Source organism: Hakea prostrata, chromosome 11, assembly GCF_041222555.1.
Source record: "Hakea prostrata isolate BN-2017 chromosome 11, UWA_Hpros_2, whole genome shotgun sequence".
NCBI lineage: Eukaryota > Viridiplantae > Streptophyta > Magnoliopsida > Proteales > Proteaceae > Hakea > Hakea prostrata.
Window position 1 is genome coordinate 2,432,556 of NC_142610.1, and position 13,528 is coordinate 2,446,083.

General features: G+C 36.9%; 1 protein-coding gene across 2 annotated transcripts; it reads right to left on the reverse strand.

Moving 5' to 3' along the window:
• Positions 1 to 244: 244 nt before the first annotated feature.
• On the reverse strand, positions 245 to 12,644 carry LOC148999565 (KH domain-containing protein At5g56140-like). 2 transcript variants are annotated; one of them, XM_089140326.1, is made up of 7 exons: positions 12,369 to 12,644; positions 11,306 to 11,391; positions 4,064 to 4,215; positions 3,013 to 3,132; positions 2,759 to 2,890; positions 1,752 to 1,895; positions 245 to 1,624 (listed from the first exon to the last, which is right to left on the reverse strand). In XM_089140326.1, the coding sequence occupies exons 1-7, from the start codon at positions 12,482 to 12,484 to the stop codon at positions 1,472 to 1,474; spliced, it is 903 nt and encodes a 300-aa protein (XP_088996452.1). In that variant the 5' UTR covers positions 12,485 to 12,644; the 3' UTR covers positions 245 to 1,471. The 2 variants fall into 2 exon arrangements, with proteins under 2 accessions (XP_088996452.1, XP_088996453.1); XM_089140327.1 differs by having other exon boundaries at positions 248 to 1,624; positions 2,774 to 2,890; positions 12,369 to 12,637.
• Between the last annotated feature and the right edge of the window lie 884 nt (positions 12,645 to 13,528).

The following is a 13,528-nucleotide window of genomic DNA, read 5'->3' on the forward strand; positions in this document are numbered from 1 at the left end:
GTGCAGATACCGGACAAGCTAGAAGTAGCTCTTTTTGGAATACAATATGGGATGGATCAGGCAGCAACACAAGGGATTGGGATACAAGAAATTTGGTGCAATATAGAAGAGTTGCCAAATCTGTTACCAAAACCAAATTTTGGAACATGGTCTTTACAATATATAGATATGTTAATCAAGGTTGCTAAGACAACCAAATATGTAATATTTAACAAATTCCCATCCCAAATGCTCCAAGGTTTGTTTGAAAAGTTAGCACTATCTGACTCCGAACTAATAGGAACAGGTAATGCAACTAAAAATTATGGGTGTAAGTGTTTTTAATTTAATGAAATTTTCTTCTTATCAAAAAAAAAAAACATGGATTAAATCACTTCTCCGTAAAAATATGATAATTTACAAGTGCCACCTCAAACAACTTTAGCATGGCTAATCATTTTTGAAACTACACCAAAACTAACTTTAATATAATCATTTCCTTATCTTTCATAACATTTTGCAACATGAATTTATGATCACTAAATTGACAGTATAAGTTAAGAATGAAGGGACGTCGTTACTATACATTGTGCAGGGAGAACAATTCAATACATGGTCAGACTACAATTGGTGGTTGCTGGTATATATTACAATCATAAATGACCCTCAAGTTTTTTTTTCTTTCTTTCTTTCCAGTGGCTACGTAATGAATAATTAACTTATGTTTTAATATAGGCCATCAAATTGATTACAAACTAATTATGTAATAAACTAATAACCCTTATAGGAGAGTCCATTTAAACTTAGTTAGTTCCCCTCCCCCCTGGTTGAAGACACCCTAAACTTATTGTTGTTTCTAGGGTTTAGATTCGTCTTTCCAGTCTTGTTATTACCCAGACTGCAGTTAGATCCCCATTGGGTTGTTAATCAGAAAATAATTGAGTACAGCCTTGATCACCCGAAAACAATTGCAGAATTGTTGGCCCTAAGAAAGCAAAATTTTCATAAACCATATGATCCATGTAACAACCACCAAAAAGAAAAAACAAAAACAAAAACATCTCCAACTACAACAATCTACAACTCTCTAAATACACAACCATCCTACCCAACAACCCACCACCTCTCACATTTTGTATTCAAACAAAACGTTTTTCTTCTTTATAGCCAAGGTCACCCACTAAAGCAAAACTGTCACTGCAAGCTTGTAATAGATAGCAACAATATGGAGTGAACACCCAAGCAGTATTCAAACCAAACCTGCATAAATCAACATACTGAGCTAGATCTCAACTGAAAACTCCCCCCTGCCTACTCAGTAGCATCATCGAAACCCCGCTCATGATAGGAGACTGGAGATAAAAACACACAATATATGGAAACAAGTTAAAACCGACGAGCATCGGTACCAGTGCCCTGGATTAGATTGAGGGCTGATGCCAGCATATTGGCACCTCTTGTGCATGACAAAGCGGTACCAGCCTGAAGATGGTTATCCCCTTGTCTTGGCCCTCTTCATTCCAAGGCTGTTGTTGTTAAAGGGGGACACTGAACCAGACAAATGTGATCCTTCCTCACGAAGAGTACCATTAAGAATTGCTAGTTCCCGGAGCTGCTGCTTTTTAAAGAAATCCTGAGATTCATCCTGGATATTGGAGGGGGGACGAGTAAAGTCATCCTAAGGAAATGCAGTGATGCAAGGACCTATAAATGAAACCATTCCTAAATATGAATTAAGTAGAAAAATAACTGGAGAAAGGATGGGAAACTACCATAGGCTTGAGCAAATCTTCAAGGATCTCACAAGCTTGCATTAGGCGGGCATCAACTATTTCTACCGGCAACTCCGCCTCCACAAGTATATGGAGAGGTTCACATAAATGCTCATATCCCGGTTTTCCTCTCATCATTTCTTCCTATCAAGTGAAAAGTTTAAGCAACAGAGATCAGTAAAAGGCAACACTAACTAGGGCCAGGAATGCAGCAAAACGATATTTTATATATAAACACTGAATGCATGCACACAAAGGTAGTGTAACGGAACTGGAGATTAATCAATGCAAAAACCAGAAAAGATAAAATAAGATATAAACAATTAGAAGTACTTTATGACTAGATTCAACACATGATGATAGTTCAATTGTTAAGTGTAGTGGAATGAGCAATGTACATCTCGAACTAGTAAACACACATGGAATGATGTGACTCAGATTGGAAGAAGACATAACAGATAAGGAACAGTCTACAGAGTACTTTTTGGCATAAATGGTGAGAAGAAAACATGCATGGCTTATGATCAACACAAAATGCAGCTCAAAAGGTGAATGCATGAACACTGTATTCAAAAAGAGGGTGCTGACTCCAGCTGATTAAAAGGGAAGCACCCAAGACTTAGCCCGAGTTCATGCTTACTATGTGCAGTATATGTAATGTCAATTGCTGGTCCCTTTGGTCTGGTGAACTCTGGGAGTCACAAATCCCATAGATACAGGAAAGCTGCAGGACAGGATGAACATTAGCGTGTACAAGTATCAGGTCTCATCATGCCAGCCTAAAGCTTGCAGACCCTTAGAACGAAACTTTGCATAATGCCTCAAGGGTCTAACTCTATCCAAACTTCCCATATTCAGTACTGATAATTTCTAAGTAGCTCTGTCAACTGCAAACAATTGCCATTGGCATTTATTTCACTTCGTACAAAAGTGTGCATGTGCCCAAGTCCAACCACATATTCATGTTCATGTAAAATCAGAAACAGATGATAAAGTGGTGCTATTACTAATATTATTGTTACCCGGGCTGGATCCTTGATGCTGCCACACCCTCTGATTAGGACACGACAATCAGTACTTGCCTCCACACGTTTAAGAGAGTTTCCTCTGGGACCAAGGAGGCGACCGACAAAGTTATACTGCAAAAGAAAAAGTTGGGGAAAAGAAAAGGAAAGGGAGCACAAAAGGTTCAATATCAAAAACTACAAAATTCAGATAAAAAGAAGAATTACAATACTAATGCAAGAAAATTTTCACATACAGTAGGGTATTTGTCTACAGGAATGTCCACTCGGATCGTTTTCTTCACAATAAGACCTGACGAGCTATTCTGTGAGCCAAGCCAGCTCTGTGCTGATGAAGACTGTAAGAAGCCTAATCTCTGCATATTAGATTCTTGAAGTTGTTAAATTGAGCATATTGAAAAAGATGGTGACTGCAGAATTACTTGGCAAATAACCTTCAGATCTAAAAAGAATGGAAAAACTGAAAAAGAAAAAGGGAAATGCAACTTAATACATGATAACGTGCACATAGAGCATGTATCTGGCACATAGAAATGTAGAATAACACATTCTAAGTCAAAACAGGATTTTGGCATGCAGAGAAATTCCAAAAAACCAGATTCTAAATCTAGATACCAATTCTGTAAATTCTACAACCCAATTCATCAGTTTAGAGGTTCTTTATGGATGTATGCTATATGCAATCCAACAGGTTGATCCATATTTAATGATTTGAGACCTAAAGCACAGATCTATAGGATAGAAGCTGGTGACTACAAAACCAAAAAGTTAATAGGCTGACTGTTTTTATCTCTCTCCCCCTTTCTTTTCTTTTTTTTTTTTTTTTTTTTTGGGGGGGGGGGCATGGGAGGAAGGGTGCTCTAGTGTTCCAGGGTCATAAAAACAGGTGAAACAGAGACGGTCCATAGTCAAGAATTGTGAATCTGGAGCTTCCATCCCTAGGCATTGATGGATAACAAAATGTTGGATGAAGATACTGAAAACCTAGCTGCCTTCAAAACAGATGAAGAGAAGAGTGACTGATTCTCATTATAAATGGAGGTAAATAGCTAAACTATATCTTTACAACTATAAATGGAGTTACTAAACTGAATCCTTTTAACAATGATGGACAAGATGTTAGTATTAGACTACCTTTCATGGTAAACAGTAGAATTTCAATATACAGGCATTCTCATAAGAAGTAATTCAGGTTAGTACTAGATGTACAAATTATGTCAGAAATGCTTCTGAAGAGCAGTAAAATTAGATGGAAAAGTAAGTTATGTTAATGGTTAGCATCCGTACTTCTGATTTAATTGCTGAGGCCCATCCATTCAGATCGGCTCCTCCTCCATTTGAAAATATTCCTCCCGACGATGTCAGTGGGCTAGCATGTTCAAGCCCATTTTGATCTAAAAGTGATGCATTCCCCAACAGAGTGGTTACACGCAATATTTCTGCTCCAAAATGTCAAATTTCAAGAACAACATGTACCAGTTAGCATTTGTTAATAAATTAGTCAGCAGTCACCACAAAACGGACAGACAACATTGGTCTATTAGATGGATTAATTAGCAATCAGCGCTTCCCCACGTAATAAAATTATATGGGTGTAACCTAGATGGGTGAAAATTTAGTTTGGTTATGCATGATTTGAACAAGAAATTACTTGCCCTAAATATATATGTACTTGTTAGCCACTTGATGACTAGAGAAAGTCCATGTACCCAAAATATATTATGTTATTCCAGTAATATAAGTGAGGGTGTGAAGTTAGAATAGAACTGAAAATTAAATCAACTTCATACTTCCACCTTATCATATGAAATTTTCATTATTGCTGGAATAGATTTTCCAAGATATTGCAAACCTTAATAGTAAATGAAACTACTACTTCTAAGACAAGAATGAACTACAAGAGTAAGCAAAGCACTGTAATACAGATGCAAGCTTCTTCTAACTTAGTCTTAGATGATGCCACAATCTCTACGTGAAACAGAAAGAACAGCTATTTCTCTAAACATAGCATCTAGAAATAAAAAACACAAGCATATCTATTTAGAAGCTAATTAGCTGTGTGTCCCGTAAGCTTAATACTTAAAAAGCTCTTTTCTTAGGAAAAAAGAGGAGCTGAATGCAGGGGATAGGAGCATGAAAGCCCACAGCTAGGCTCTCACTCGTATCATACCTGAAACCTAATTAGTTCACTTTCTATTGTCTCTGAAAATGCAATATATACATATATAAAGGGTATGACACCCATCTAACATGTCCTTAAGCTTTCTCTCAAAAGTATTATGGGAGGGAAGACAAGAGTTACCGGCATAAAATAATGTTACTAGTAATGCAATCTTTAACACAATTCCTGTCATGCAATGCCTCACTAGTCCATACTCCAGGGCCCCAGGCACCAAAACCACAAGTGCAACAATGGCTCAAAACCACTTGAGAAGTGCTCCAAGTTTTTGGTATGTTCTACAGTAACATTTAGCTTCTTCAAGCAATAAAAGTATGAGATAACGTTCAACAAATTCTCAGATAAACTTAACCAAAGGTCAAACCGGTGCCACAAGCAGAGTCTGGCTACACAACCAATTAAACAAAATTCACATTCTCTTTATGATGCCACCAATTGGTAAACAGAGAAACCAAGCTGCCAGTATTCCCCGCATAACGCACTCAATCAGATATTCAGCATGCTTTCCACTGAACATTACATTCTACTCCTCTTCAGTCTGCCCCTTTTTTAGCCTCAAATAATCGGATTCACTCAATGAACTGTGCTTCACTGGAGATGCCAAGTGCCAACAGTACTGCAGTTAGCCTGCCTAACTATTTTACTGAATTCAACTTTTCCATCTGGTATAATTAGATTTATATTTTATGGTCCTAAGAACTTTGAAGTGTATTTGGTTGGATGAATTGATGGATTTCAAATCTATGGAGTCATGGTTCATTAAGGGCCCATTTGGTTCAATGAATCCATGGATTTATGAATCGGGTTTTTAAAATTGTTTGGTTGGAAAGCATCCATCAATTTGTGTATCTATGAATTTCAACTTTTTGCCTAAAAATTGGAATCTTTGGAATCATGGGGACCACCCCTCGTATAAAAGGGTGTGAATTTGTGGATTCACGTTATGGGTTCTAAACAAAACTTCCTTTGAGCACAACCTCCTTCGAGCCATCGTGGATTCCACCCCTGGTATAAAAGGGAGTGAACCTACGGATTCACATTACGGGTTCCGAACGAGACCTCCTTCGAGCCATTGTCCTTCAAGTGATTGAAGTGACCCTAGAGATCAAATCTTCTTTTTCCCAAAGACACTTGAGTTCTCTTGCAGATCTTCTTCTTCTTCTTCTTCTCCTTCTGCTCGGCATTGCAGTCTAGGGTTTTTGAGTGAGCACGATGAAGTTGACCATACAGGCCAGATCTTCTTCTCCCAGTGACGCTTGAGTTCTTGTGCAAATCTTCTTCTTCTTCTTCTCCTTCTGCTTGGCGTTACCCTCAAGGTTTTCTAGCAAACCAAAGGTACCTTTCTCGAGAAACTTCCATCTAAACATCTCGGTTCTCACTATGTCTAAACAAGAATTTCATCTAATAAATTTGCCTCAATTAGCATGTCACATATCCATCCTCTTGCTTTATCTAGTGCATGTTTTCATTCATCCACTAATGGTGGATGATATCCACTTGTTCTCATAAGAATCTCTACATGTAGAAGATATCACATATCACATATCAATGATCACTGCTAAATTCATTGACATCCAAGCTCTCTTTTTTTCCATTTGGATCCCATTATTGTACAAGGGCATTATTGTTCTCTTCAACAATGTTTGTACAATAGTGTTGGGTGAAAAACTCAAGATTTTCATTCCAGGTAAATCTTGGGGTTTTTCATTCGAATGATATTGGGGTTTTTATCTCCCTTTATAAAATATACCAAGTTAACAGACTCAATGTAATAGAATCCATGGAATCAGAATACCAACAGTTTTTCAGGATGAATCCACAGGTTCCATTCCACATAATCAAGGTAAGCAAATAGTTTTTCAAGATGAACCCACAGGTCTCATTCCACATATTCAAGTAACCAAACAGCTTTTCAAGATGAATCACAAACAGTTAATTAACTTGAAGGATGATGGCTCGAAGGAAGTCTCGTCCGAAACTCGTAACTTGAATTAGCAGATTCAGGCCCTTTTATACTAGGGACAGATTCATCCCCACGATTCCACAAATTCCAATTTTTTGGCAAAAACTTAAAATCCATAAATTCACAAATCGTTGAATGCTTTCCAACCAAATGGTTTTATTAAGAACTTGATTCATGAATCCATGGATTTCAAATCAATGGGTTCATCCAACCAAACGGGCCTTAATGAACCATGACTCCATAGATTTGAAATCCAATTTCATTTTAAATCTATGTATTCATTCAACCAAACACAGTTCTAAAGTTCTCAAGACCATAGAATATAAAACTAATTATTTAAATAAGATAATTATTCTTGCTCTCTATACTATAGGTTTATTACTAAAAGGACCCTATTCTTTATGAAATTACTATTGCCCCCCCCCCCACTTCTAACGGTGTTAAATAACCGCTATGGTTGGATGTTTAATGTCTATTTGCCCATCTAGAATTATGAATCCAAAAGATAATATTATCCTCTTTTCTTTTCTTTTCTTGTCCTTTTTTTTTCTTTTGGGGGGGGGGGGGGGGAACAACATATGAAAAACCAAATTTACCCTTGTATTTTCAATTTTGGGTATCGCCTGGGGAGAGTTTGGATCCTCTCCCCATCAGGGAAAGGTCTGTGCTTCCCCTCTGCCTCAATGGTGTTCCTAGATAACCCTATATAACAGTAGTTAATGAACTTCTCATTACCAAATTCTGAACTTCTTCAAAGGAACTCCAAAAATATGTTTTATTGTATCCCCACATGTTAGCACTGGAACTCCACTCCTAGATGCACAACACATGCACATATAGAATCAAATAGGAACTAAAGAGCAATGAACTTTAAGGTGCAGATGACTTCTTGCAGATGAATCTTAAATCTAAGTATCATGATTTACCAAATTGCCACTGCAGGTCTTCCCGTTCAACAGCTTCACCAACTATCCCAACAAAATTCCACCGTAAATAATGACCCATATGCTTAGAAACACCCCCACTGTAATGCTTTATTAGCGGTAATAGCAGAAAAGATTTTCTTGTAAAGCTAAAGCAAGACATGCACAACAATAGATAAAGAGAGATGCAGGACTGGAAAACACTAAAGAGATTTCGATCCTATTGAATAATGAGATATCTCATGAACTCTGGTTTCTCATGAATTTCTCACTGAAATTGATAAACCAAAATCTGTAATGTTCACTTTATCGCTTCCGTCTTTGCACCCCAACCTCATGGGTTTGAGATCAATAGTGTACAGTTTGTAGACAAAGGTTGAATCTCAGTTTTGGGATCGGATAGCTCGATCTAATTGGATTTACATCATCTGTAACATCTCAAATTCTAATATTCTTAAAAATATTTTATTTTTCATTTTTATTATCCAACATCTCCTTCTTCTCCGTCTCCTCTCTTCATTGCTAAGAACCAAACCAAAGCAAAAGAAGATGAGTTTTACTTTTTATTTTTTATTTTTCATTTTGATAAGAGAAAAAGATGCACTTTGGGTTAAGGATTAATTTTCCCCTAATTACTAAGGATGGTAGTGTAATTTAATATAAAATGTAAATAAGTAATATAAAATATCAGGGTTATTTTGGGAATTTTTTTAATAAATCAAAGATGCCACGTCATTAGTTAACTAACAAAGCTTAACGGCAGGGGGGCAACATTAATTATGGGCAAAGCTTAAGGTTGAATTAGTAATTTCATAAAGTAAAGAGGCTAAGATAGTAATTATGCTATAGTACAGGGGGCAACAGTAATTACCCTATTTAAAAAGAATCAGATGGAAAAGTAGAAAACAGTAAAATAGTTAGCCCGGCTAACTGCAGCACTGTTCGCAGCTCAAAGTGGAGCCCAGTTCAATCAGTAAATCTGATTATGCGGCACTAAAAAAGGTGGGAAAACTATACAAAAGAATAGCTTTGGAGGGAACACATACAGATAGAGTTTGGGAAATGTGCTGAGATGCAAGGTTGACAATGGAAAAAAAAAGGAAGTACAGACAAATGATCTCAGAAATCAATGAAACTTGAAAGCTAGCTTTGGAAGAGCATTTAAAAGTTACCAGATGAGAAGGTTTGTACCTCTTTAAATTAAGATTAAGTATAATTGAGAATTAAGATAGCAGATCCAGTGCTTCAAAAAAAAAAAAAAAAGGGAAAGAAAGAAAGAAGAAGAAGACAGACAACAACTCAAGCAAGAAGCTAAAAAGAGTGGTTGATTTTAAGCAGGTAAATAAATTATTGGTGATGATTATGCAACAGCAACAAATCTGACAGAAAAAAACTGCACAAGATTAAAGATCTGTAGCAGAAGTTCCGACTGCAGTCCAGAAGTAAATTAAAAGCAAGAAAAACAGAGCTTAGGACTAGGGAAAACCTGACTTGAATTAACAATAAGAAGTACAGATCAGCAAAATCCAAAAAAAAATATTCAGAGCCATCAAGCAATATAGGAACTAACATAAGAAAATCAGAGCAATAACAAGCCAAAATATTCAGAGACCCAGAACAAATCATCAAAATTTAGTTGACAAATACCTAAAACTAACCAACAGTTTTAGGAGGTAAAATGTGAAAATTAAGGATAATAGCAGGCCAGAAAGTTAAAGACTCACGACTGGCAGCTAGTAGGGCTTTATTCATAAAAAAAATTCCCAATTGATGCAACCAAACAATTTTAGTTCTTCAACCAAAACTCATTTTTTTTTAATTGTTTCAGGAAATCAATGAATATAAATTATAACCAAAGAAAGGCAAAATAAGAGCCCATGGTTAACCAAAGACTGCTGGAATATAATCCACAAACCTTCCTTCAATCCTCTAGAATATATTCATGCAGTTTTCATGTAGTCTTCAAGATGGTCTTCAGATCAAATCAACTAGGCAAGCTTAAAATTGGATCACCAGGTTTTATACCAGAGTCACAATCCTTTTCTTCTTTTTTGGTTCCTTTTTTTTTTTGTTTGGGGGTGGTGGTGATTAATTGGATCAATGTATGTCGTGGATATGGGAGGGAGTGGGAAGCATCTCAACACTGCTGGCACGGGCATATTTTCAAGAAAAACTAGCATTATAACATGGCATTTTCTAATCTATTATCTAACTAGGATTGGTTCAATCTGATTGACAAAAGAGTAAACGTGACTGACAGTGATCTGAAACAACCAGTTAGTTTATCTTATAAAAATTATGACTCTTCCCTCTCTTGATGAAATAATAAATCCCCAAAGAACAGAATCTGTTGCCTGTGCATCATCCTTGACACAGTATAGTCCACAAGGATTAGGAAACTTACCCATGGTTACCTGTTAGAATAGTAGAACGCAAAGCTCATCATCCTTCGTGATCACCAGTTCTCTCAAGTCATCTCTATTAGGAGAGGCAGCTATAGATCCTTTCAGCCCCTAAGGTTCTAGAGAAAAGAATTCACTCCATAACAAACACCTAAACACATAACATTCATCACAACAACCATGAACCATGAATTGTAAATTCTCCAAAGTACAGTGCATGTAAACTGTTTCCTAAGATGCTTGCTATTCACAGTTTGAAAAAAAAAATCTTCAGGCAACCTAATGAATGAAACATCTCATCTTGAATTTATTCAAAATCAAGCATCTCAACGCAGCAAAGTTAACTGAAATTATTCTCAAGGGCAGCATTTTCTAAACTGAATCACATAATACAGAGTTGACTGTGCATCCATTAACAAATTCTCCAAACAATCATGCTCCATTGTATTACAAAAGATTAACATTTCTGGTGGTTCCTGCCCCTTACTTTAAAAGCTGCCTTTCCATATCTCTAGTTATCAAATCTCTCAAGGCATCAGTCAGTCATCTCTCTCTCTCAACAGACAATTCTCATCCTAAATTCTAAGAGACATAAAGCATGATTAAATAACTAACAATTAAAAGTACTTACAGCATGTGAACTCACGAGTAAATGGAAAAAATTCAACCCCCAAATGATTTTAATTGTAGTTTCGGGAAATCCTAAATACAGACTACAGCTTAAGTCCCTTTTACGTCAAAATAAATTTAGTTAAGCACCAACAAGAAATTCACTGTGCCAGGATTCCAAGTTATTCTCAACCTTCAAAGAGTCCTAAGCCACCAAATGCACACGCGTCCATATCTAGTGTACACTAATCCTAACATAACCCAACAATAATTTTCCTTGATGCCAGTAACAAAGAGCAAACTGAGAAACGAATCTCAAAATAAATACTCCTTCCATGTATCTGATTAGCAAAAATAAAAATCTCAAAAATGCAAAACTTCAACATATATTAGTACAGAAAATGTGGCCTCATATTACACATATGATGAATTTGAGTGAAAACAAAAACTCACCCTGGTTCAACAACCGGTAGCTGTAAGGAAGCACCGGCATAAAGGGACTGATCTTCTGACGCTCTGCCAGCAACTCAGAAAGATACCTACCAACAAAAAGTTGCATTGCTTATATCATCGAACCTTAAGGATGAAAAAAACTAAGGCTAATGCCATCAAAAGTAATTAATAATAAAACCAATGAAATGGCTTTCATTCGCATATCAAAGTAAGCTGGATGACATGCAAGAATATCCAAAATGTAGTGATTTTTCTTCATATCCAAGCCTGTATTTAGAACAGTAACTGTAGAGAACTTGGTCGTTGGAACTAGATCGTCACTCAGAAAAAAAACAAAACAGCTTTAGATATATCCCAGTCCCTTCACCTCAAACATTAATACACTGGAAAGGATAATCGAGTCCCCGGAAAGTCCAGATACATAAGCCAGTTCCTTCAACAGGTATATTGAACAAAACAAAGATTCACCATGGTCAAGAAGAGAGAAGCAACAAGAAATTTTTCATAATTTCATGCGCAAACCTGAGTGATAACACAAATTAGATCTTTGTACCGAGTCCAATTGCAGGATCACCTCCCCATAAATATTTTGCATGGATCTAGTGGTCATCTTAAGGAAAAATAAGCTCGAACCTAGCTGAAAAGACGTTCTACTAAGATAATGGATCCTAAACAGCGAATCAGTCTCTAACAGTAAACATCCACAACCAAGATGGAAGTGATCCATGTACTCAGAAACGAGTGAGGCAAAATGCAACCAGGACCTGATTTTCAGAGCTATCAGCTCAAGTAGAAGGATCTAAAGGATCTTTTGTTGCCATCTGAAGCACAAACGGATCAAGCCAAATTCCCACCTTCCACCGGCCTTAAGAGACAGAGAAATAAAATCAACTCGCAATCAAGAGATAAAACAAAAATTCCTATGAGAAACGAAACATCTGAACGACCTCGGAATGGGAAATTTCACTTGACTCTTTGATCTAAAGCGAAAAAAAGTGAACTACTTATTTCATTTGATTCAGTTGGAACTGAATCGAAGAGGTTTGGGAAATTGGAAGCTTACTTTTCTTGTTGCTCAACGAGTGCGTTGGTACCGGAGCGAATGCCAGAGATGTGAGGAGAGTGAGGAGCTGTTGAAGGTGAAGGTGAGTAAGCCATGTACATGCCACCGGATGACATTTTTTCCAGAATTCAGACCGGGCGAGATTAGCGTCAGATCTCGACCAGATCCCGGCAAAATGGCGAGGGACCCGGGCGAGAACCTCGCTCTCTCTCTTTCACTCTTTGGAGTGAGTGGGTGGGTGAGGAAGGGCTTGGAGCGTAAGCTCCTACTTATAGATGCATGGATACAACGACATAAAAAGGTACCTGCCTTACACCTCAAAAGCAAAGGTAGGTAATCATGGAGCTCTGCAGTACCTCACTTAAGTAGGCTAGAACAGTTGTTTGCTCCCCCTATGCCTTAAAAATTACATGTAATCCTAAACAAAATTACTGCTGACAAAAAATTACTTCTGGTCTAACTAACCTGGCAAGGTAGTGTTCAAAATAAAATGAGCAAAATACCCTCTTAATATTAATTTATTAAATTTCTTTTGAGTCTTATCTTATATTCAACTTTCAAGTAATCCTTTCATCCATCTTCTTCTTGCGGTGTACTAGAAATCACTACACTCCCTCACTCTTCCAGCCACCAACCCCCGCCTTTCTCCTGCCGAAAATCACCCACTTTTAAGGGTGTCAATTACGTACCGAAATTATTTAACCGTATTGAGCAGTTTTGTATAAAGTCTCACCGTTAAAAATTCAGTACAGTATGTACGGAAACTGAATTTTGAAATTCGGTACAAGATTGTACTAGTTTTAGGTACTCATACTGTGGGTATGTACTGAATTGGTACCGTACCAAATTAAGGGATATAAATCTAATTTTACAATTAAAACACTTTACCTTTACCGTATCCCTATTTCCTTGTTTTAGTCTTTCGTTTCGTCCTTCACTCGTTTTCTTAGATTTATTTGCTTTGTCTATGTTAATATCAGATTTTATCAATTGTTTGGTTGCAATTTCATTAGGATCTTAATAAACTAATAACAAATAATGGTGTGGGTTCATTTGTACTAAAATTGTACCGCACTAGATACCGTGTTTAAACTATTTTCCTGCACCGATTTAATACCGAAACCGTATCAGAATCGTTTTTGCAAATAGCGAAGCCATAC

Excerpts from the sequence above, each read along its gene's own strand:
- LOC148999565 (XM_089140326.1), bottom strand. The coding sequence starts at position 12,484 with ATGTCATCCGGTGGCATGTACATGGCTTACTCACCTTCACCTTCAACA. Across the intron at positions 11,392-12,368 it reads CTCGTTGAGCAACAAGAAAA|GTATCTTTCTGAGTTGCTGG; the intron begins GTAAGCTTCCAA and ends TTTTGTTGGTAG. Across the intron at positions 1,896-2,758 it reads CCCGGGTAACAATAATATTA|GAAGAAATGATGAGAGGAAA; the intron begins GTAATAGCACCA and ends TTCACTTGATAG.